The 24,387-nt window shown below is 39.6% G+C and overlaps 1 protein-coding gene across 1 annotated transcript; it reads right to left on the bottom strand.

Moving 5' to 3' along the window:
- Positions 1–3,338: 3,338 nt before the first annotated feature.
- Positions 3,339–23,933, bottom strand: LOC139463469 (uncharacterized). The gene is made up of 4 exons (XM_071244740.1): positions 23,803–23,933; positions 7,863–8,052; positions 5,223–5,314; positions 3,339–3,815 (listed from the first exon to the last, which is right to left on the bottom strand). The coding sequence occupies exons 2-4, from the start codon at positions 8,042–8,044 to the stop codon at positions 3,769–3,771; spliced, it is 321 nt and encodes a 106-aa protein (XP_071100841.1). The 5' UTR covers positions 8,045–8,052; positions 23,803–23,933; the 3' UTR covers positions 3,339–3,768.
- Between the last annotated feature and the right edge of the window lie 454 nt (positions 23,934–24,387).

Below are 24,387 nucleotides of genomic sequence, written 5' to 3'. Positions count from 1 at the left end.
CGTATTATCATTATTCTTTAGTAGTGAGAAAAAGTCATGCTTTTTAATGCCCCCTGAATTCGGGTTAGAAGTTTTGGTCCCTAGCAATCTGTGAATATATCGGGTGATCAAGCTCAGTGACTTGGTTGATTGCGTGTCATGGTACCCCACCAAAAGGGGACATTGTTGAGAATCTCAATTACTGTTTTATCTGGTCCAGACACTGTTACACAGCCATTCGTGATACAGCTGTAATGTTGGTGAGTGCGATACAAACAAACAAAAGTCCGAGTCATATCAACATATAAGCCCAGCATATGCCACAACTACATACAGTAAACTACGTTAATATCGAACACGCTTGTAACGAACTGACGGATATAACGATCATATTTTGGTCCCGGCCAGTTGCTGTGTATATATGCTGTACACATGCTTATAACGAACTACGGTTATAACGAACTTAAATTAGTTTGAGTTCGTTATAACCGTAGTTTATTGTATACACTATTAAAGAGCGACAACTTCTTACTCCATTTTGTAACGGTAGGTAGAAGGAACATAAACCTTCCATGTCTCCCTGTATCACTCATTCCACGCTGACGACTTCTGTTTCAAATGAAATAGTTACAGTCGGTGAATCTCATAATTGTAATGAAAGTGACCTTTAAAGGAGCTTCACATGTGTCTACCTTAATGAACGATGCACTATTGCCAATAAGAAATGATTTGGTGTACGAAGGTGCGTGATTTGAGGCAATTATCGTGTATTGACCGTAACATTTTACCTTGTTAGAAAGGTGTGTAGTCGGTCAGTAGTATCTACTACAATTGTAAATTGATGCTGATAATCTACTTTGTGCTCAGAATGACGCCATATACGGTAAGAAGGTAATACGTGTTTTCAGCTATTTCTTATCAAACAATCATCAACCTTTGGATCTTATGCCCCAAAGAAGCACTCAAGCACACCTATCCTTTGTCTAATCGCTACCTTGGGAAATTCTTGGAAGTCAGTGCCGGAAGGAAATGACCAAGGGGATCCCCATAAGTCAAGAACACTATTTAGTACAAAATCGCATGTCCTACACCAATGCTTCTATGGTTAAATCCATTTGGTAAAATGTTTCATACCAAATCGTAGGAAAACGCAAACCACATATAATTATCTCAATGACATATCTGTTTTGACAGTCCTAACTCAGATAATCTTACAACAACAGGGTGGCCAGTCCTGATGCGAGACATGCGCCATGTAACGTATGATAAGCCCAGATGGAAACAGTGACTTAAGTATTGACCGGTTTTCCTGAATGTATTTGGACACTGAAAAGGGTAACTTGAAAGTTCTATTGATTGCAACTGAGAGGCGATCATATGACAGTGGAGACCCTGTGACTGGATGCCATCGATATCCCACGCTCCTATCTGACATCTTATAGCTTTACCTGTTAGGTAGATCTCGCGACTTGCCGTGAACCAGTAAGGAGACAGGACGCACAGGTGAGGAAGGTTTCTTTCATTTGAGACATATTTCTTATTTCCAGGATTTGTACATGTCGATAGTATAGGCATCAGTTTAAGGTAAGACCAAAGTTACTTACAGTAATAAGAGGAAGTGGTGCAGGATGTCGTTTGAAATATGATATTTATACTGATTGCAGGTGCACGTCGCTTATAAAGATATGGTATACTTTGGTGTCATTTGATATTTATTCCTTTTCGCGAACGAGAGACTTAAAAAATACTAATCTATACGATTGTATTTTTTGTCCCAACCAACGACGGATGATAAAACTATAATAACACAATATATGTGTTTTTGTTTGTCTGTTAAGTTGACGTCTTACCGTTTACTGACTGCATTCGTGCTTTGATCCCCCGAGAATAGGGCATATCTTGTGTAAAAAAAATGAAGTTGATTGAAGTATTTGCTCAGGATTGAATAAGTTGTTTCAGTGGTGCCATGTTGAAACATGTTTGAGTTTCTAAGGATATAATGTGTATACTTTCTTAATCGTGTTGGCAAATGACTCTAGCGCTCTAGAAATATGATAAACGCATCTTACATCACACAAAATGAGATGTAATTTACATTAATGGTACAAATGATATAACACGCATATAATTCATAAATAATTAATCAGATACTCTATATCCATTACACAGAACCCACTTTTGAAGTAGCATCAAATTAGAGATGCCATGCTTATGCCTTTTACCCCCAATGGCAATCTGTTTCGACTGATAAACGAGACTGTTTATTCTCTTGCGGTGAAGGTTCATGTTATATTTGATTAAAACATTTTCAGCATTACGGGCGAATTTGTATCCTGATAGGTTAAACCGTAAGTCCACGATATGTTATACGCTACATGATACCTTTTCAATGGAGCATTACTCTCGGATAAAGTTCATTTGACACAGCAGGTTACAACAGTCAACTTTCACTTTACGTCAAGCAATATTCCAACAGCTTCATCCTTTGGATTCTACATTTCACAACATCTTTGGTACAATCGACCATGCGCTTTCCACGAAGATTTTAACAGCATCATGAGGCTCTTGCTTAAACAGTGTTTGATCATGGTCACAGAATCCAGGCCTAAGTAAAACGTTTTGAATAAGATATATGGGAGATATTTCCAAATTTTACGCATTAATGACAAAAATGATGCCCTACTTGTACCATATGTTCCAGTTTGTTTTCAGGTAAGAATTATTGGTTTAAAATTGACTTGCCGTTGCATGGGTTTGTGACGGGTGCAACCGGTGGGGCAGGATAGTAATTGAGTGAGTGAGTGAGTATGGTTTTACGCCGCTTTTAGCAATATTCCAGCAATATCACGGCTGGGGACACCAGAAATGGGCTTCACATATTGTACCCATCTCGGGAATCGAGCCCGGATGACGAGCGAACGCTTTAACCACCAGGCTATCCGACCGCCCCTAAATAGTAATTGATAAACACATACTTATAATGTAGTCGGAATCGTAAATCGTTTTTTGTCAATACCATCCGTCTAAATTGTAGATCCGCATCACCAGATATGTGAGTACCAAGCCTGTACTGTATAGACTCTCTAGGAAGTAGATGTGATTGGTAAATGTTTTTGCAGTCATGCCCCATGTCCGAAGAGATAACGTGGATGCAATCAATTTTACATATGAGCGTCCTTTGAGTAATGGCAAGTAAATAAAAGCGTCGATACCATTCCCATAACCATAAGAAATATATGCTGGTTTAGAGTTCGACTACACCATAAGCATGTGAATCCGTATCAAATAGGGATATACCTACATACATCATTTACAACATACATCACTTTACAATAAGGTTAAAACAAAGTAACGGAAACTATCGACCAAATTTCTTTATTCGTGTTTTCACTACAAATGGTAATAGTTAATGCTGAAGGTACCATCAAATAAAATTTACCGTTATTATCAAACGGGTATATGTTAGATTGCCTCATATGGATTTTCAACAATTTTCTATGTAGACAACAAAATTTACTTCTATAAAGCAATACTATGTACTCCAAATCCCATACAGTAAATGTAAGAAATATAATTTTATGGAATATGTAAAGTCTGTTTTTTTAAGCGGATACTGTCCGGGTTAGAATGGGCAGGGTTTTCGTGTAGAAAGGGGGATGAGACTGATTGCTTACAGTCAGACTCGATGGTCTTTTAAGTATAAAAAGTCCATCGGCTATGTCTTGCGATTTCACATATTTTCTCCGAATATACATAGTGGCGTCACATTATATCTGCGTTACGTGAGTGTCATTTCCAAAGATCCATCAGTTCTTCTTCGCTTATTAGTCCGTCTCCTGGAAACAAAGACATGTCATCAGAAGGGCTGAATGATACATAGATTAAATGCTCACTAGTACAGTAAACTACGTTTATAACGAACACGCTTGTCACGAACTGAAGGATATAACGAACTGTTTTTTATGTCCCGGCCATTTGCTGTATTTAAGCTTATAACGGACTTCGGTTATAACGAACTAAAATTAGTCCCTGAGTTCGTTATAACCATAGTATCATTCGTGAGCTGACAATGAATTGTATTAAAGATGGATCTTATGGTATCTTAATAAAGTATTACCTGCTTATCGATAGAAGTGTTTTCTTCATGTTTGTGTGTTCCGTTTTTGGAAACGACTTATATTAGGATTTGAAAGGGATTTTGTTTTCGTAATAACCATTGTTCGTTTTATTCATAAATATATACAGCATATATGCAACACAAAGCCGGGACTAAAACATAAGTTCGTTATATCTGACAGTTCGTTATAAACGTAGTTTCCTGAATAGAAATTCTCTGTAACAGTAAACTAGCTGTATGCAAGAACTTTTATTCAATATTTCAATTTACTTTGGCTCATTACATGACTTACTTTACATTTTGCAAGAGTTTGGATAATTTTGGCAAATAATGTTCCTCCGCTTTCTGACAACTGACTCGGCCTGTGATTAAAGCACGTTCGTAGGTTTCACAAAGCACTCGGGTTCGATATCCCACATGGGCACAATGCTTTGAGCCATTGTAGGTATCCCCGTCGTGATATTGCTGTGTTAATGCTAAAAACGACGTAAATGTATATTAACGCACTTATAACCGGGTGGTTCGGTGGTCGTTTTTGCAAATGTAGCCCACCTATTGTTTCATGAGATTGTTGTAATGCCATTTTTCATTTACAACTATTTCAATCATGCACCAAGAGAGAAAGCAAAAATAATTCCCGCTTATAAAATACTTCATTTTCACCTGCAAATTGTTTTCAAGACATAATGTTTAACGTTCATTTTCTCAGTAAAACGTAGTTTTAATCTTAATAATCCTGAAATCAGGACTTCCAGTTTCCGGAAAGGCTTCGTGCTGCTCCAATGGACACAAGATACCTTCATTTGTCAATAACATCAATTGCAATAAATTTAAAATTAACAGGGGTACTTTGTAATAATAACATTAGAAAACAACACAAGCACAGAAGCATAAAATGAATGGAACATATAACTAACTACCTTTGCATGTAAATCAATTTAAGTATAATTATAACCCCGGTGTTATCGAAATAGAGCTTTCAACAGCCAAATGATCAAAAACCAATAAAGGCGAACTGATTTTAGCGTAACTATAATATGCGATTTTAAACTGCATCGTAAAGTACTTGTAGGCAAGACAAAGAAATAAACTGGAATGCATGACAGAAGGTATTGTCTTGAAGTACCGTCTCTATCCACGAAGCGCTGGACTAATGCTTTGGCCATTGCCGGGACTTGTGATATCAGATCGGCCACGTCCTCCACAGTTACGTCAGATCTGTTAGAAAAAAAAGGAAAAGGAAAGATTTTAAACATTTACTTAGATCAACACCAAAGTTCCCCTCGTTTGCGTTCACCTAATGGACGTGATTGGGGACGTTTGTTAACGCAGTACGTTTCGCGGACATGACGCGAACATTCCGCGTCCCGGCCGCGATCATGTGAAGGTTTGTTTTGAACAGTAGTGTAACTACCTCGCGACACAGACGTTACAGAAAAACTGATAAATGGTATATGGATCGTAATACGGAAACACCACATAGAGTCCTCCTGATTTTATGTTTACTTGTGTTGAAGGTGGTGGGATGACAAAAGGGTTTAATATAATAAAAATCATTGCACTTATATAGCGACATGCATGCACGTGTTTTTGTGTGTGTGAGCGTGTGGCTGCTTGTACTAGTCAGGACTAATACCTTGTAATAGTGCTAGCCCATTGAGATATTATGACGCAGTTTAACACGAATACCCACTCAGACACAGTATACTGACTCTGATTGACCAGTCCTTGTTTTAGCCCCTTAATGCCGAGAGCCAGGCAGGGTAACAGAAACCTCTAACGTCATTTGGAATGATGTGGCCGAGATCGAACCCCCGACCTTACGCGCTACGGACAGACGTTCCATGGACTAGACCACGGCATCGCTTGTGTAAAAGACCAGATAGCAAAATCCTCTTTTAGCTTGCCACATTCAAGGCATCATAAAATATGGGTCCTTCTAGTTCATCTTCATGTCATTATGACGGTATTTGTATCGATTACGGTCCATTTATTGAATACAAAATACATCACGGAAAAAAATCACATTTATTGTTTCGGTGTTTAATAGGTTAATGAAAAACACTTAAAATTCAAATTTCCTATAAGAAATCGAAGCCAGATTTTTTAGGAAATAAATTGAGAATTACCTGACATGATGTGTAATTAAAATGTACATTGGCTATGAGACACTTGTATCCTAAGCCGAAGAGCGATCTTGAAGTTGTTAGCGTACTGCTGGCGTTTGCAACCATGTTAAACGGGCACTAAGGACTGAGAGATGACCACTTTACATTCAAATCATGATACAAATAATCAGAAGGTTGTCAATTTAAAGATTCACTTTACCGAACAAATCGCTTTATTCGCGCACAAGCTGAAGATGCTGAATTCAAGCAAGTGCCCGGAATGTGTATCAGTTGAGTCTCCAGAGACATATATGATCAAACTTTAACTGAATAGTCACAAAAGGTAAAGTATGTTCTTGTATTTAATATGCCGTATCTATCATAGCATGACGTTTCCTTGGTTGTTTGGTGAAGTTTACAGCATTCAAGTGCTCAGTAAAGCTTTCAAAAGGTTTTATGGTCTGCATTTGGACGACATTTCCAAATCTGGAGCATCAGTTACTTTGACGTGTACCACATGTACCCATGTTTTATTGGTTTACAATTGACTTGCTTTTGCATGTGTTTGTGACGCGTGTCACTGATGGAGCAGGATACACTCACCTTTTCGATAACACCTGATATCATCACCATGTGATTATGATTCATTAACACATGCCGATGATAAAGCCAGAATCGCACACTCGACTCTGTTTTTAGCAGAGAATCCTTATGAATATGGAATACGCTTTGTCGCTTTTATTTACTGTTGAACCCAAAGGTTCGTTGTGTAAACCGAAATAGTAAACTAAGCAATATGGTAAACAATTCGATGACACGATTCACGCCAAGGAAAAGCCTAAATTAGAACTCGAATCACGATAACTCGATTTCGGTTAAAGCGATGTAACAATTTTGCCCCGTCATCATCTTTAAGGGCACTGTGGTTTAATTCGGTAAATTGAAAACGTCAACGCCAGAAAATAATAAGTCTTGAATATCTGCAGGAACAGATTCATTGGAGCGAAAAAGACAAAATAGCAAGGAAAATAATGTGTATCAATAATTGAAAATCAGTGATGACACTATGATTATTGTGTTCACTGATCCAACTAATGGATAACACCCCATGCTGATTCGGGAGCAGATCAGGTCCCTTGTTACCCCTAGTCCCGAGTAATGGGGATCGACCCGTGAAGATCCGGGGTAGAATAGCTCTTCAGCAACCGATGCTGGCTGTGAAAGGCGACTGTGCTTGTCGTAAGAGGTATCGGGTGGTCAGGATCGCTGACTTGGTTGATGCATGTCATTGTATCCCAATTGCGTGGATCCATGCTCATGATCTCAATCACTGTATTTTCTGGTCAAGACTCGATTATTTACAGATCGCCGTCATATAGCTGGAATATTGCTGAGTGCGGCGTTAAACAACAAAGAAACAAATTTAAGGGGATCAGATGGACACCTGAGGATCGGCTGGCTACACTGTATTACAGAGCGGAAGGTGCGTCATCGTGCCCGGATCGGCGCTCATGCAGTCAACCACTGCATTGCCTGGCCAAGACTGTATATCCCGTCCTCCTTGATGCAACGGAACTTTAAAGGTTTGGGCGTACAGAAATATTTGCTTTCACACTAAATAGTGACTATTAATCATACATAATGCGAAGACTACGCACCGATCTGGTGGAGACAGCAATGCGCTCAGGGACTGCATGTCGCGCTTCTTGTATGGTTGTCTTCCCGCAGCGTTGTCCCAGAATGCAGCACGTGTTTCCGTGGAGTCTGTCGGCTTGATGAGACATTGAGACAAAGCAGCAACGGCGAACACGTACGCCAACATTCGGCTCCACTCAAGCATTCTGGTAACTGAAACAAGAATGCAAAATAATAATTGACTTACTGAAAGTAAGTAAGTAAGTAAGTAAGTAAGTAATGTTCACAAAACCAAATCTGTGCAAGTTGGGAACTCGTAATGATAAGATCGTTAAGTCCGTGTGCACGTGATGCTGTTATTGGTACAACGCAGAAACTACAAAAGAGGAAACAGAATTGGAATAAACCCATTCTTAGCATCAAAACATTAATTGTTTCATTAAAGAACTTGGTATAAGTGACATGTATAGCATGCATTTGGCATGTATAAAGCCTGTACTGCGATCTATATGGCCAGTATGTTAACTTAAGAAGAAACAAACGCATCGGTGCTATCAACTTGTGACTAGGCTTTAAAACCTGAAGACATGTCAATTCCTCCTTTGTACCCGTGCTCGTGGGTTTCACCTAAGTGGTAAACGTCTGAGACCTGCATCACTTCGGGCTTTCCTGCGACATTAAGCTTACACGCCGTGATATAACTGGAATACTGTTAAAAGCGGCGTAAAACACAACTCACTCACTGACTCCTCCTTTGAGACAAGTGGAGTTCATGCTATATTGATTCCCAATAGCTCAAATGTCAAAACATTGATGTTTCAACTTTGTACACCACTATCCCACACGACAACCTTAAGGAACATTATTCCGATATAGTATCATTCCCGTGTTTTAGGGTGGATTATGAACTTGCCTTTGTATGTGTTTTGTCTGGTGCTACCGGTGGGGTACTATACGCTCACCTTTTCGCGAACTCTTGATATAATCCCTCTTTGCAAGTGATTTGTAAACCCGTGGTTATGATATAGTAAAATAAATATATTGTCATTTAGGGTATAGAATTATTCAAAGGACATTACATGTAGTTGAACGTTCCTGCACTCCCACTGACCTTTTGCATCGTGGTCTCTCATTCAGTTTATTCAGGTCTTAAATCCTGTACGTCCCGCTGTTAACTTATGATACGTTTACACGTCCGTGGTGTACATATTGTCGAGGAAAAACATGATTTCTAATAAGAATATTGTACAATATTTATCAAATAAATAACGCGCCTATAATTGCTTCAGCCGTGTTGACGTATAGTATCATCCTCATCAGCCTAACCGACATCCTCCTCCTCCTCCTCCTCCTCCTGTTCCTCCTCCTCCTCCTCATCATCATCATCAACATCCTCTGCAGTGAAGTCGTTAGATACGACGTCAACGATGATATATGTATTAACAATGCTGCATGGCGCGTGAATTATTACTAGTATTACAATTATATATTTTTTCCTCAACTCGCTTAACGTAAACTATATGGATTATAATGAACTACGTTGCATTATATCCGGAAGAATCCATCCAAAGGGTAACTGCTGATAGACGCTGTATCACCTGCTGTAAAGCGGACACTACGTTTACACATGCATGAACAAGTATAAGCATATCCGTCTTGTTGATGTCGACCAAACTGACAAGCACAACGTAATCGAGAACAAACATTATGAACGGTTGAGGTCAAATGGGGTTTAACGTCACGTTAAAGATTGTTTCAGTTATACCGCGATGTGCATCCACGTGTGTGTACCAGCCCTGGCTTATGCCAGTTTGAGATACATGTACCCTGTATCAGTTTTAACATGGATACCCCACTTAGACACACTATACTGACGCCAAGTTTGCCAGTTTGTTGTATCCCCTTATAGCCGAACGTCGGGCAAGGTAACAACAAGTACCAGCTTTAAACGTCCTTTGGTATGACGCGGCCAAGGGATCGAAACTCGACCTTACGTTATCCGGACAGACGGTCTCTACACAAGACTACGGAACTATGGAATACTATGAACTGTGGTTAGGATAACTGACTTTGTAAAGCACGGTATGGCATTTGTCATGGTTACCGGACATATTTTGTTAGAAATAGCAGTCTGTTGTCATCGTTGTGTTGCCGACCAAGACCCTGAATTGCCTGTTTCAAAATTACACAACGAAAGCGGCAATACAGAATTCTAAGTAATTCGTGCTGCTTTTCTCCGAAAATTTACATTTTTATATCAATGATTGATTGGAAAAGAGAATCTGAGTAAAATGTTCCCGATATCAAATGTAGCAAACGTTTAATTCTATTCATTTTCCAAATACTGTGCTAATATTTTAACTTCTTTACATATCCATACAAAAACATAATATATTATATGTATACTGAGTCAAATTAAAAACTTCACATTTTTAAAAGTAATCCCATATATGATATACAACGGACAAATGTATCAGAGAAGGTATTTTTTAATCATTAATGTCCAAAGAAGGATTTTAATTAATGGTTGTAACCATAATTTGTTCCAAGCACCTACGGTATTCGGTAATAACATCAACAGTTTAAATCATAAGTCCCAAGCACGAGAATCTGATGGCGTGTTTCAGTAGCGTGTATGGCCACCATGTGCGTTGACAACTGCCACACAACGCCTCCACATGGACCTTGTGATGCTTGTGAAGAGATGATTGGGAAGACAACGCCATTGTTGCTGCAAAATGGTGCCAAGATCTTGCAAATTCTGTGGTTGGTTCTGGAGAGTTCACAGACGGCCAGTCCATGACGTTGACTCCCGCATTCCGAAGGAAATTCCTTGTCAAAATTGCTGTGTGGGGTCTGGCATTGTCGTGTTGGAAGATCAAACCGGGTCCATGTGCTGCCATAAAATGCAGAAGTTCTGGTGCCAGTACCTGGTCGCGGTAAGCAGCAGCGTTGAGGTTGCCACGGATGACAAGAAGCCTGGAACGTGCATTGCCACAGAAAGCACCCCACACCATGACACTTCCGCCTCGAAATCTGTCAACTTCCTGTACACAACACTGGGCGTAACGTTCATGACGGCGCCTCCAAACCCTCGCCCTACCATCAGCAAATCGAAGATTAAATCGGGATTCATCACTGAGGACGACTTGATTTCCAATTCCTCTGAGTCCATCGTAAGTGTCGCTGTGCCCACAATTGTCGTTGACGTCTGTGTAATTGAGTCAGAATCGGCCCGCAGTATGGCCGTCGTGCTTGAAGGTGAGCGATTCTCAGACGGTTTCGAACAGTTTGCGCACTCAGTCTACCCCTAAACAGTTCATTTCTGGTTGATGTAGCCGTCAAAAATCGGTTACGGGGGTGACGTAATACAATCTGACGATCCTCTGCATGTGACATCACACGTGGTCAACCTGGCCGAGGGCGATCGGCGGTGGTACCCGTTTGCTGTAGACGCGTCTGTAAATCATAAACAATCCGTCGACTACAACCCATCATCCTTGCGACTTCAGCTACGGACGTTCCCGTCTGCAATATGCCGATGGCACGTTCACGTTGCACATTTGAAAGGCGTGGCATGACAAATGGCCGTAAAGACTTTTGTTTTCTTGTGTTTTCCTTTTTTTGTTAATGACTGCTAGCAAGTATGGCTGAAAACACGTGCGGTATTATGGCCACGTGACCAGTTGCACGGGAAAAACCACTTTTGCCACTATAGTGCTGTGCACATGATTTTGATCGATTCACCTGCACAAAACGGGTGTTATCTGAAGACAATACGTGGCCATTACTGTTTAAATACACAATAAGGGCCCACAATGATAACTGGTCAAAATGTTAAAATTTTAGGATTGTGAAGTTTTTAATTTGGTTCAGTATATTTTAACCTGCTCATTGGGCAGTCAAAATGCCAAATCATGGTTATTCTACATTGCTGTCTTTTAACCTTTCGCCGACATTTTCTTTGCCTTTATTTCGGATACTGGGCAGAGTGCATTCTCTCCAATATCAACCTGTCGATTGTGGCTCATTCTTATCAGCACTTTATGTACCCTCTATGACAATTCTGACCTAACAACAGAAAACTGATAAAAAAAAGTTTGCTTAAAAACACGTGACACTGACCTCGAACACTGACAGCCATATGAAAACTATAGGCCTGTCACATGATCAGTATTTACTTCGTCTGCTAGAAAACAACATGGCGTCTGCGAGCGGCAATATACTTTCGGTCGATATTTCTTTCGAACAAGGTCAAAGCTCCGATGGGGTCAGGTTCGAGCGTCCTTGTCATCGCATTGTGACCTGGCTGAGAGCAGTTATTAGATAATTACCAATCGAATACAGCGATTCGATTACAGCGAATCGCGGCGCCTTTGACGACTGGGCCACTCGTGGCCCCGAAAATCAGTAATGACAACAGGTGTTCGCGAAAAGGGTAAACATACCCTGCCCTTCCAGTAGCACCCTCCACTCTCACAATTTGTATAAAAAATAAGCGTTTGTTTCTGCCTTACGCCGCACAGTTGCAATCCTCTTCTGCATTTGTCGTTCCGATAGCTTAACGACATTCGCATTGCTTCTCCTTAAGTAATATAGCTGGCAATGACAATACGGAAACCCGTCAAATAAGAAAAATCTCTCCATCTGCTTGAGTGCTATGAGATTAAAGTCGTGTTTTATGTGACAGAAACATCCTTTTGCGGATCAATAGAATTAAGTCTCGTCAAAGCGACGACCCGAAATGCCGTTTGTAAATCAGACCATTGTCAACCAAGCCTTCAGTAATTTATCGTTGAAATTGGATGCAATAATAATTTACGTAATAGATCAAAGTTTCTTCCAAATAATGTACGTTCGGGCACGTACTTTAGTGTAGATAACTCCAGCTATGTTAAAGTTGCACATAAAGCCACAATGCGTCACCTTGGCAGATATGTCGGTAGTTTATTGCTTTAGAAAAATAGATTGTAGGCTTTGAGTATTAGAATTCACGTTCTCTAACATTTTGATACTGATGCTGACGCTGTAACAGTAGAACACAAACGTATACAGAAATAAAATGTGTTTCGAGTTAACTGTTTTTTAGCTATTGTTACGACCACTGTTATATCACAAGGGTTTCAAATTATCACGCGAGAAGAGAACCATTAAAAACATAGATACGAATATACATTTAATCACCCGCACCAGTCTTTTCAGGTGGTCACTGATCCTGTAATATGAATCTTGAAGTATCGTAAAGACTTTGACTCTTATTGATGCACAACAGGAATAGCTCCTTAGTCTATCCTTTAAAATGTCCTTATGATTCAAGCCCACTTTTACGATGTTAGCACTTTGAGTGAGCCTGCGTTTCAAGCGCTTATTGAATGTAATTATGGTAGTTGTGATCAGCAATGCAATATTAATGTTGTCGTCATTCCTTCGAATCGTTGTCGAAGAGAATGCATTCGCTCCCACCTGGAATAAGGGGTATATAAGTATGCATATCGAAAGCAGTTACTTGATCATACTCCCTATTTCAGACAATTTTTGGGAAGTTGCCTTGTTATATTGTGAACTGTGTCAATGTCAGTTTTTGGCTTTAACCTTTTAAGATGATGCTTTGCTATGAACAGCCTAAGATATTCTTACATGTACACATTTGTGGTAAGCAGCAGTAGGTTATTCCAAATGTATCGACGTGGTGCCAGTATAAAGCTCAGCTAAACCTGCATTATGTCGGTAAAAAGTTTAGCTACACCTACATGATATCGGTAAATAGCTTAAGATACACCTACGTGATGTCGGTAAATAGCTTAAGATACACCGACATGATGTCAGTAAAAAGCTTAAGATACACCTACATGATGCCAGTAAAAAGCTCAGCTACACCTACATGATGTCAGTAAAAAGCTTAAGATACACCTACATGATGTCGGTAAAAAGCTTAAGATAAACCTACATGATGTCCGTAAAAGGCATAAGATACACCTACGTGATGTCCGTAAAAAGCATAAGATACACCTACATGATGTCAGTAAAAAGCTTAAGATACACCTACATGATGTCCGTAAAAAGCATAAGATACACCTACATGATGTCAGTAAAAAGCTTAAGATACACCTACATGATGTCCGTAAAAAGCTTAAGATACAGCTACATGATGTCAGTAAAAAGCATAAGATACACCTACATGATGTCAGTAAATAGCATTAGATACACCTACATGATGTCCGTAAACAGCTCAGCTACACCTACATGATGTCAGTAAAAAGCTTAAGATACACCTACATGATGTCAGTAATAAGCTTAAGATACACCTACATGATGTCAGTAAAAAGCTTAAGATACACCTACATGATGTCAGTAAAAAGCATTAGATACACCTACATGATGTCAGTAAAAAGCTCAGCTACACCTACATGATGTCAGTAAAAAGCTTAAGATACACCTACATGATTTCGGTAAAAAGCTTAAGATAAACCTACATGATGTCGGTAAAATGCTTAAGATAAACCTACATGATGTCCGTAAAAAGCATAAAATACACCTACGTGATGTCAGTAAAAAGCATAAGATACACCTACATGATGTCAGTAAAAAGCTTAAGATACACCTACATGATGTCCGTAAAAAGCATAAGATGCACCTACATGATGTCCGTAAAAAGCATAAGATACACCTACATGATGTCAGTAAAGAGCTTAAGATACACCTACATGATGTCAGTAAAAAGCTTAAGATACACCTACATGATGTCAGTAAAAAGCTTAAGATACACCTACATGATGTCAGTAAAAAGCATAAGATACACCTACATGATGTCAGTAAATAGCATTAGATACACCTACATGATGTCAGTAAAAAGCTCAGCTACACCTACATGATGTCAGTAAAAAGCTTAAGATACACCTACATGATGTTCGTAAAAAGCTCAGCTACACCTACGTGATGTCAGTAAAAAGCTTAAGATACACCTACATGATGTCAGTTAAAAGCATTAGATACACCTACATGATGTCAGTAAAAAGCTCAGCTACACCTACATGATGTCAGTAAAAAGCATAAGATACACCTACATGATGTCCGTAAAAAGCTTAAGATACACCTACATGATGTCAGTAAAAAGCATTAGATACACCTACATGATGTCAGTAAAAAGCTCAGCTACACCTACATGATGTCAGTAAAAAGCATTAGATACACCTACATGATGTCAGTAAAAATCTTAAGGTACACCTACATGATGTCAGTAAAAATTTTAAGATACACCTACATGATGTCAATAAAAAGCATAAGATACACCTACATGATGTCCGTAAAAAGCTTAAGATACACCTACATGATGTCAGTAAAAAGCTTAAGATACACCTACATGATGTCCGTAAAAAGCATAAGATGCACCTACATGATGTCCGTAAAAAGCATAAGATACACCTACATGATGTCAGTAAAGAGCTTAAGATACACCTACATGATGTCAGTAAAAAGCATAAGATACACCTACATGATGTCAGTAAAAAGCATAAGATACACCTACATGATGTCAGTAAATAGCATTAGATACACCTACATGATGTCAGTAAAAAGCTCAGCTACACCTACATGATGTCAGTAAAAAGCTTAAGATACACCTACATGATGTTCGTAAAAAGCTCAGCTACACCTACGTGATGTCAGTAAAAAGCTTAAGATACACCTACATGATGTCAGTTAAAAGCATTAGATACACCTACATGATGTCAGTAAAAAGCTCAGCTACACCTACATGATGTCAGTAAAAAGCATAAGATACACCTACATGATGTCCGTAAAAAGCTTAAGATACACCTACATGATGTCAGTAAAAAGCATTAGATACACCTACATGATGTCAGTAAAAAGCTCAGCTACACCTACATGATGTCAGTAAAAAGCATTAGATACACCTACATGATGTCAGTAAAAATCTTAAGGTACACCTACATGATGTCAGTAAAAATTTTAAGATACACCTACATGATGTCAATAAAAAGCATAAGATACACCTACATGATGTCCGTAAAAAGCTTAAGATACACCCACATGATGTCAGTAAAAAGCATAAGATACACCTACATGATGTCAGTAAAAAACATAAGATACACCTACATGATGTCAGTAAAGAGCTTAAGATACACCTACATGATGCCAGTAAAAGCATAAGATACACCTACATGATGTCAGTAAAGAGCTTAAGATACACCTACATGATGTCAGTAAAAAGCTTAAGATACACCTACATGATGTCAGTAAAAAGCATAAGATACACCTACATGATGTCAGTAAAAAGCTTAAGATACACCCACATGATGTCAGTAAAAAGCATAAGATACACCTACATGATGTCAGTAAAAAACATAAGATACACCTACATGATGTCAGTAAAGAGCTTAAGATACACCTACATGATGCCAGTAAAAGCATAAGATACACCTACATGATGTCAGTAAAATTCTTAAGATACACCTACATGATGTACGTAAAAAGCATAAGATACACCTACATGATGTCAGTAAAAAGCTTAAGATACACCTACTTTATGTCAGTAAAAAGCATAAGATACACCTACATGATGTCAGTAAATAACTTAAATACACCTACATGATGTCAGTAAAAAGCTTAAGATACACCTACATGATGTCAGTAAAAAGCATTAGATACACCTACATGATGTCAGTAAAGAGCTTAAGATACACCTACATGATGTCCGTAAAAAGCTCAGCTACACCTACATGATGTCAGTAAAAAGCTTAAGATACACCTACATGATGTCAGTAAATAACTGAAATACACCTACATGATGTCAGTAAAAAGCATAAGATACACCTACATGATGTCAGTAAAAAGCATAAGATACACCTACATGATGTCAGTAAAAAGCTTAAGATACACCTACTTGATGTTAGTAAAAAGCTTAAGATACACCTACATGATGTCAGTAAAGAGCTTAAGGTACGCCTACTTGATGTCAGTAAAAAGCTTAGGTACACTTACATGATGTCAGTATAAAGCTTAAGGTAAGTCTACATGATGCCAGTAGAAAGCTTAAGGATTAATGACTAAATACAACTACATACACCTGCATGTACGTAATACATCCTGGATTTGTTTCCTAATATGGTTGAGATCACATCTGGTAATGGTAAGGATGAGCCAAGTTTTTTTAAATCAACACCTTTGTCTTTAAGACATTGTAAAACTTTACAACCTACGACAGAAATATCACAGCTGACCCCCACCTCGCCGATCGGTCACTAACGCAAAGCGCCAGACAAAAGCTCACTTGCGTTTTTCCTGAATGGGCTGAATATCGATTGATATTCTGGCATGTATCCATGTATTTAAGTGACACAAGGGATGAGAAGCATGTGTGATAGTCATGTTGGCTCCATCACTGATCATTTATAAATCCCACCTCGCTAAGACCTTCGCCAACATCGCCATACATGTTCCGGTAAACCATTTCACATTAATTTCATTAAGGGTGAAATCGAAGGTGCAACGAAAGAGTATTTGATACTAATAGCGCGATATCCCACGCATGTTTTATGCAGCAACAAATCCAAAACACGTACTCCAATTTTCGTATTAGCTTTGTTGCGGAGGGCAGTTTTAACCCGTCGAGAGCGCAGAGCAAGAGTTGAAACCTTATGTTCGGCGGATGATAATAGACAGGCTGATTATTTACATCATTCTCAAATATGTGCAGATCTAGATTGAAGAGATCGATATTTTATGTGTGAAATAAATATTTATTTTGACCGAGTCCATCTTAACTTAAATGTCGTTGGAATGTAAAGTGCGATCCTTGTGAAACATGTTCCTACTTGTGATTTTCATGATGTCAGATGCTATTAATTCTGTGGTTATTAGGGCTGAGAACTTTTACACGATAACAGAAATCATGACTACCGTCCGAACGTGTCATGTTCATTTTCATCGAACACACTTCTTGCTGTCAATTACCAAATAATATTAGGGCGCGTTGCCTGGGTGTGTGCAGTGTCCAGTGTGTAAGTTGGGCATGTTGGTGGCTTGTGTGAGCTTGGCGTGTGAGTCGCGTGTGTGAGCTGGGCGTGTGGGTCGCATGTGTGAGTTGGTCGTGTGGGTCGCGTGTGTGCGCTAGGCGTGTGGGTCACTTGTGAGAGCTGGGCGTGTGGGCCGCGTGTTTGAGCTGGACGTGTGGGTGGCGTGTGTGCGCTAGGCGTGTGGGTCGCGTGTGTGAGTTGGGCCTGTGGTTCGCGTGTGTGGGCCGGGCTTGTGAGTCACGTGTGTAAGCTAGGCGTGTGGGTCGCGTGTGTGAATTGGGTATGTGGGTCGAGTGTGTGAGCTGGGCTTGTGACTCACGTGTGTGAGTTGGGCGTGTGGGTCGCGTGCGTGAGCCGGGCTTGTGAGTCACGTGTGTGAGCTAGGTGCGTGGGTCGCCTGTGTGAGTTGGGTATGTGGGTCGCGTGTGTGAGCTGGGCTTGCGAGTTGCGTGTGTGAGCTGGCCTTGTGAGTCACGTGTGTGAACTAGGCGTGTGGGTCGCGTGTGTGAGTTGGGCTTGTGGGTCACTTGTGACAGCTTGACGTGTGTGTCGCGTTTGTGAGTTGGGCGTGTGGGTCGCGTGTGTGAGCTGGCCTTGTGAGTCACGTGTGTGAACTAGGCGTGTGGGTCGCGTGTTTGAGTTGGGCTTGTGGGTCACTTGTGAGAGCTTGACATGTGAGTCGCGTGTGTAAGTTGGGCGTGTGGGTCGCGTGTGTGAGCTGGCCTTGTGAGTCACGTGTTTGAACTAGGCGTGTGGGTCGCGTGTGTGAGCTGATCTTGTGGAAAGCTGGGCGTGTGGATCGAGGATGTCAGCTTGGAATGTGTTCTGCGTGTGTGCCGCGTGTGTTAACTGGGCGTGCGTGTCGCGTGCTTGAGCTTAGCGCACGCACACGCACACACACGTGCATAATCGTTGTAATAAAAGTACAATAATCTAGAATGCATCCTTAAACCCCTTCAGGAAACTTCAGTCACAGTAAATGTGGCTGTTCAAACCAAACGTATTTACTCTCCCTGAACCATAAGAGAACAGGTCGCCTTAAGAGCCACGTGACCAGACCATATGATTTTCCAAACGGGGACTGATCAGGGGTTAAAGCCGTGGTATTGCTGTCTGTCATTTCCAGTCATTTCAATCATCATATTCCCATTTGTTCCTGACGCAGATGAGATTTCACGACCATCATCCAGTCGCCAGCTGTTTCATAGTCAATTCAATGCCCTTAGCTGTCGGAAAGCGGTGCTATGTACATTTCTCGGTAAACGCTATTCGTTCTAAATTCAATATAGAGCACTGGCTTTGATACAATGGCAGGGCAGATACCCTAGAGAATTGTTGCGGATTTCGCATGAAATAATACCTTATGACTATTGACTGTATACAGTGTCAATATGCATATAGACACAGACGGAATATCATGTTCCAAACTGCTATCTTTGTACATGAACGTTATGAGCTGATACCAACACTAACGCAGTCTTGTTTCTTGTGGCTTACATGATATCATTAGGTGGATTAAGCAACACATATTGCTCACAACAGAATGTGATGTCTGACATTGTATAAGCTCCGATACAACGTTTTAGAAAATAATATTTCGTTAATGTTGTAAAAACGTATCACCAAATGTAAAAACAAGCCTTCTTACTTATAGTATCCGCGATCACCTATAACGCTGTCGAATGTATGAGTGTTTAATATGTTTAAATAATAGGAGGGGAGGGGGAATGGACAACCCTGTAGCTCTCCTCTCGATCCGCATATGCTAAATATAAGGTTCTATTTTAAGATGACAACCATTCAAATTTCTGCCAAAGCTTTTTTAAAAAGTGGAAGTTCTTTTTAAATTAATAAAATAGTCAATTTAATATTCTTTTTTCGCGGGTATCACCGAAGTGGTAACCGTCTGAGACCTGCATCATTTCGGGCTTTCCTCTCACATTACTGTTAAAAGCGGCGTTAAACCCAACTCACTCACTCACTCACCTCCTCTAGGTCCGCGTACACTGCCATGTATAATGATAATATCACTAAAATATCAGTCAACACAATTGAATCATTTAGCCACAGGCTTGAATGCCACAAGGTGCCATCTTCGGGTGGCCGACAAACTCTTAAAGGGGAGCTAGGAGGTGACAAATGAGCAGTCCCAGCAAGTTTGATTCTAGCCGTTTAAACATAATTTTCTTTGTCTCGTACTCAATATTATGATGTACAACAATATATACAAATTGAACAGTTGCCTAATTGCATAGAAACAATGCATTATGTTCACACAAGGCACTTAATATAACTTCGGTTCCGGTAGTGAAGTGGGCACATGACCCAGGGCAGTGTGATCCTTTAATGATTATTTTATTCGTCACATCAGGGGTAGTAATTCATCTAATGACACTCGCGACCTGTGGTATTATTACAGATTCGTCACAGTTAACATATTCTGCATGTTATAGGCCTGAATTCAATGGAGTTTCCTCAAACCAGGTAGAGATGTTTTTCCTTAGCTTTCACCTACAGTATCAGTAGTGTGTGCTTTTTGCACATGAGACGAGGCATAGAGGTAATTGAAGTATTGATATGATATGAACAAAACTTAGACGGATTATTTGCAACATCTGTAACAACGATTTTCCCCACTCGTACATCATGAGTCCCAATAATCAAGGGATGACAGAAAATGTTCTGGGACAAACATGGAAAAATTTGACCTGAAGACATAAAATTATGTATTTTTCACCATTATCCGCAATGATTCACTTTTGCCAACGTTATAGGGGAATTTTATTCAGTTTCGAAGAAGTCCTTCTCTTGGTTGTTCAGAAGTTCTCCACGGCTGCTTTGACATCATATTTCGATTAGAATGGGTTCCGGCTTGAGCTTTCTTCATGTTTGGGAACAGATGCCATCTGACAGAGCCGGTCAGGGAAATAAGGTGAGTGCTGAAGGTGTTCAAAGCCACACCCCTGCATTGTCGAGATGGACGAGCACACCTTTTCTCAGATTCAAACGTCCCTTGGTTTCAAGTTCATCCCGTAATCACCTTAAAGGCGCAGTATAATATTTTCCGTTTATTTCCTGACCTTTTGGAAGATAATCTACCACGATGACACCTTCGGCATCCGAGAACAGGTGGGCCATAACCTTTCCAGCTGATGGGAGAGTCTTTTCGTTCTTTGGTGGTTATAACAGATGTCTCCAATCTTTTGACTGTTGTTTTAAACCCAGGTTTCCTCCATCGTCACAAATCGTTGCATGGTTCAGCTTCTAACAGAGCTAGAGTACCACGCGACGTGGGTTTGGTGAGTTTTTGATCAGATGGCGGAAGCTTTGGGTAATGCATACTGAACTAGCAGCATGACGCTCATTCATTCGGCGGTCGGTCATCTCCATATTGTGGATTCTCTGGAGTTCTGGTTGTGCTGACCGTCACAGGCCTTCCAGGCCCGAGATCGTCTTCAAGACTCTCTCTGCCACGTTTAAACTCTGCTCTCCACCTCTGTACGGTGTCATAGGAAGAGGCATCCTTCCCATCTGTTGTACGTGTTTTGCAAGTACTTGATCACTCCACGTTCCTCAAGTTTGTCCACATTCCAAACGTGATAGACCCCCTACTTATTTTACTGGACATTTATTTTGTTCCATTGCCTCAAGTTATTTTGTGTCTATACCTGTATGATATCATGTACTGTTCACAACATTTCTCTCCAGATCGAAGAATATACTTTGACATTTTGAAAACATGGGATACCGTATCTCTTCAAGGTGAGATGAGGTGAAATGGGGTTTAACGTCGCGTCCTAGATTATAGCACTTATATAGCGACGTGCATGCATGTGTGCGTGTGGCTGCTTGTAATAGTGCTAGCCCATTGAGATACCATGCCGCAGTTTAACATAAATACCCTCTTAGACACAGTATACTGACTCCGAGCCGACCAGTCCTTGTTATAGCCCCTTATTGCCGAGCGCCAGACAGGGTAACAACAATTACCATCTTTTAACGTCTTGGCGGACGCTCTACCTCTAGACCACGGACTATACATCTATAATATGTGAATATATCAAAATACAATTGAACTATATTACTAAATCTGTACAATACTACCTTTATGCGTTATTACTTTGATAACATTTAGTCAATACAACGGTGTTCTGGAATGACAAGAACTAAAATGAACAAATGAGTGCTTTTAAGTATGAAGTTCTTAGATTCGCTCACATCCAGTTCTGGCATTACAATGAAAAATGGCATAAATGAACCGGTGTCTGGGGAAGATTTATTGCCTGTTACACTGAAATGCTATGAAATCCTACTTGGAGGCGAAGCAATCCGTTCCACTGCTTGGCTTAGCTCTGCCATTCAACGTATTTCAAACTGAGTCAAATACACCAACTCACATATACACTAACATTTTAAAATGAAGAGAAACGAGATGTGAATTTGTTTTCACCCAGCATCAATTAAATTCACATGAACGTGAAGAAACTTAGGATTTAAAGAATAGATGTTTCCAACATACAATATTCTAGTTGATGTAAGAATGCTAAAAAGGGATTGCCAATTAATAAGTTATAAAGCCGTTTTCATTTAGAACCTACTGACTGGTGAACATTGCCTTACCTAAACTGTTCTATAAATATGTGTTTGATACGAGCTCGCACGACACGAATTAATGTTTGGCGATGGCATGACAAATTAAAATTAGTTTTTCAGCGTCTGAATCACAGGTGTAAACAAGAAAGCTAAATATCAAATTCTGTGGCTTATAATATTCTCGGCACTTTATTCTAAAGGACTGCCAATATTATTATGTTGTCCGTAAGGCTCTGTTCAAATAAAAGCAACAAACACATTTAAAAGCTTTGACGCAGATGCACTTAAATATCCAGCGTCCATCGAAATGCGAATAGAAATCACAAAACAAAGTAAATAAGTTTGTTCTTTAATATTTACCACATTATAGCAGGAGATGTTATAAATCAGTTTCCAGGCGAATTTTAACTAAATTAATGTTTTAGAATATTCAACGGAGCTGATCGACAAGAGATGTTGCGAAAAAATAGCATTTCTCGGCTAACCTACTCTTTTCGACGTGAGACGGCAGAAAACGTTTCTCAAACGTTAGAGCACCTTTATCGTCTTAAACGGCTTGGATGACAACCGAGTTCGACGGCATCCATGTATGGTAGAGTTGGTAAAATATAATTAACATGTAAGTAATGACTGACATTTCAGTGGTTTATTGTTTTGTTTATGTTTTTTGTCATGGTAACTACAAACTGTTAACAATGACTGTTCTGGCGTCATATGGTCACATTACGTTATTAATGATGGACTCCAGGGCAACCTCCTCACATTTTTGCAATAGCTCGCAATATTGCCGATGCGACGATAAACATGATAACTGACTCACTCCAGAATGATAATAATAATTTAGTACCCTGACTGAAACTGTTTGGGATTAACAAACCGCGGTTGTGCCAATTTCAATTACCCAGAATAAATTATCACACATGATTTTGAAGATAATATTTTAAAATTGACTTTTTAATTTCATTTCAATCTTTAAAGAGTTATCTTTTGTATTGTAAAAGAAGAAATTGTATTTTACAACCATAGTATCATTGTTTTTCCAGAAGGCCGGCCACATATATAAGTTAATCCATGTAAAAAGGACTATACCAATCTTTTAAAAAAACAATTAAGTGATACATTTTGGCTAGAAATCTGTAGATGTACGTGCATTTAACAAAAAAAATGTACAATAACAGATTGGATTTACCATGGCCAAAAAACTTCAATTCGCTCAGTTCTTCACCCGGATTCCTAACATCCTAAAATAATTTCCTTGATATATTATTCTCTGAAATTTGTACAAGTCCTCGAGCGTATATACATATTTAAAAGAAATGTACTGCTTCGAACTCACCTGTAGGCTGGACTGAAAATTGGATGCGGAGAAAGCTTGTCAGTGTTTTCTCATGGATCTAGCGTTGTAGTATAAGGACCCTTCTCAAGTCCATAGGCTCATGAGCTTCAAGGAAACAATGAGGGGTTCGTGTACATTTGGTAGAGATGCATGGAGCGGGTGAATAATTTATAGGAGCAAATGTGCATTCAGTAGGAGTAGTACTTGGGAACATATCTTAACCCTTCCCACGTCAAACGTCGAGATATTCATGCGCCGTCCGAAAATATTTCTAATTCATGTCTAATTAACTGATGAACTACTGAGAGATGGCGAGAGGCCAATACATTCCAAAGATTGCTCAATTAAGGTGGTAAGGTTTCACAAATATACACATGTGTATGTATCTATCTTCCAAACCTTTTATTAACATATACCCAAATGTACAAACTTTAAGATTATCAGCAAAATGTAAAAATTGGAAAAAAATAATGTACCTACATTTTTAATAGATTGTGAACAAAACATGACTGACGATTTGCGAACTTTCAGCTATGTAGGGGGCGGTCGGGTAGCCTAGTGGTTAAAACGTTCGCTCGTTACACC

The sequence above is a fragment of the Haliotis cracherodii genome, unplaced genomic scaffold, assembly GCF_022045235.1.
Source record: "Haliotis cracherodii isolate W230 unplaced genomic scaffold, xgHalCrac1.p SCAF_16, whole genome shotgun sequence".
Classification (NCBI taxonomy): domain Eukaryota; kingdom Metazoa; phylum Mollusca; class Gastropoda; order Lepetellida; family Haliotidae; genus Haliotis; species Haliotis cracherodii.
The sequence above is the reverse complement of the archived record's forward strand: the minus strand, read 5'-3'. Positions and strand labels throughout refer to the sequence as shown.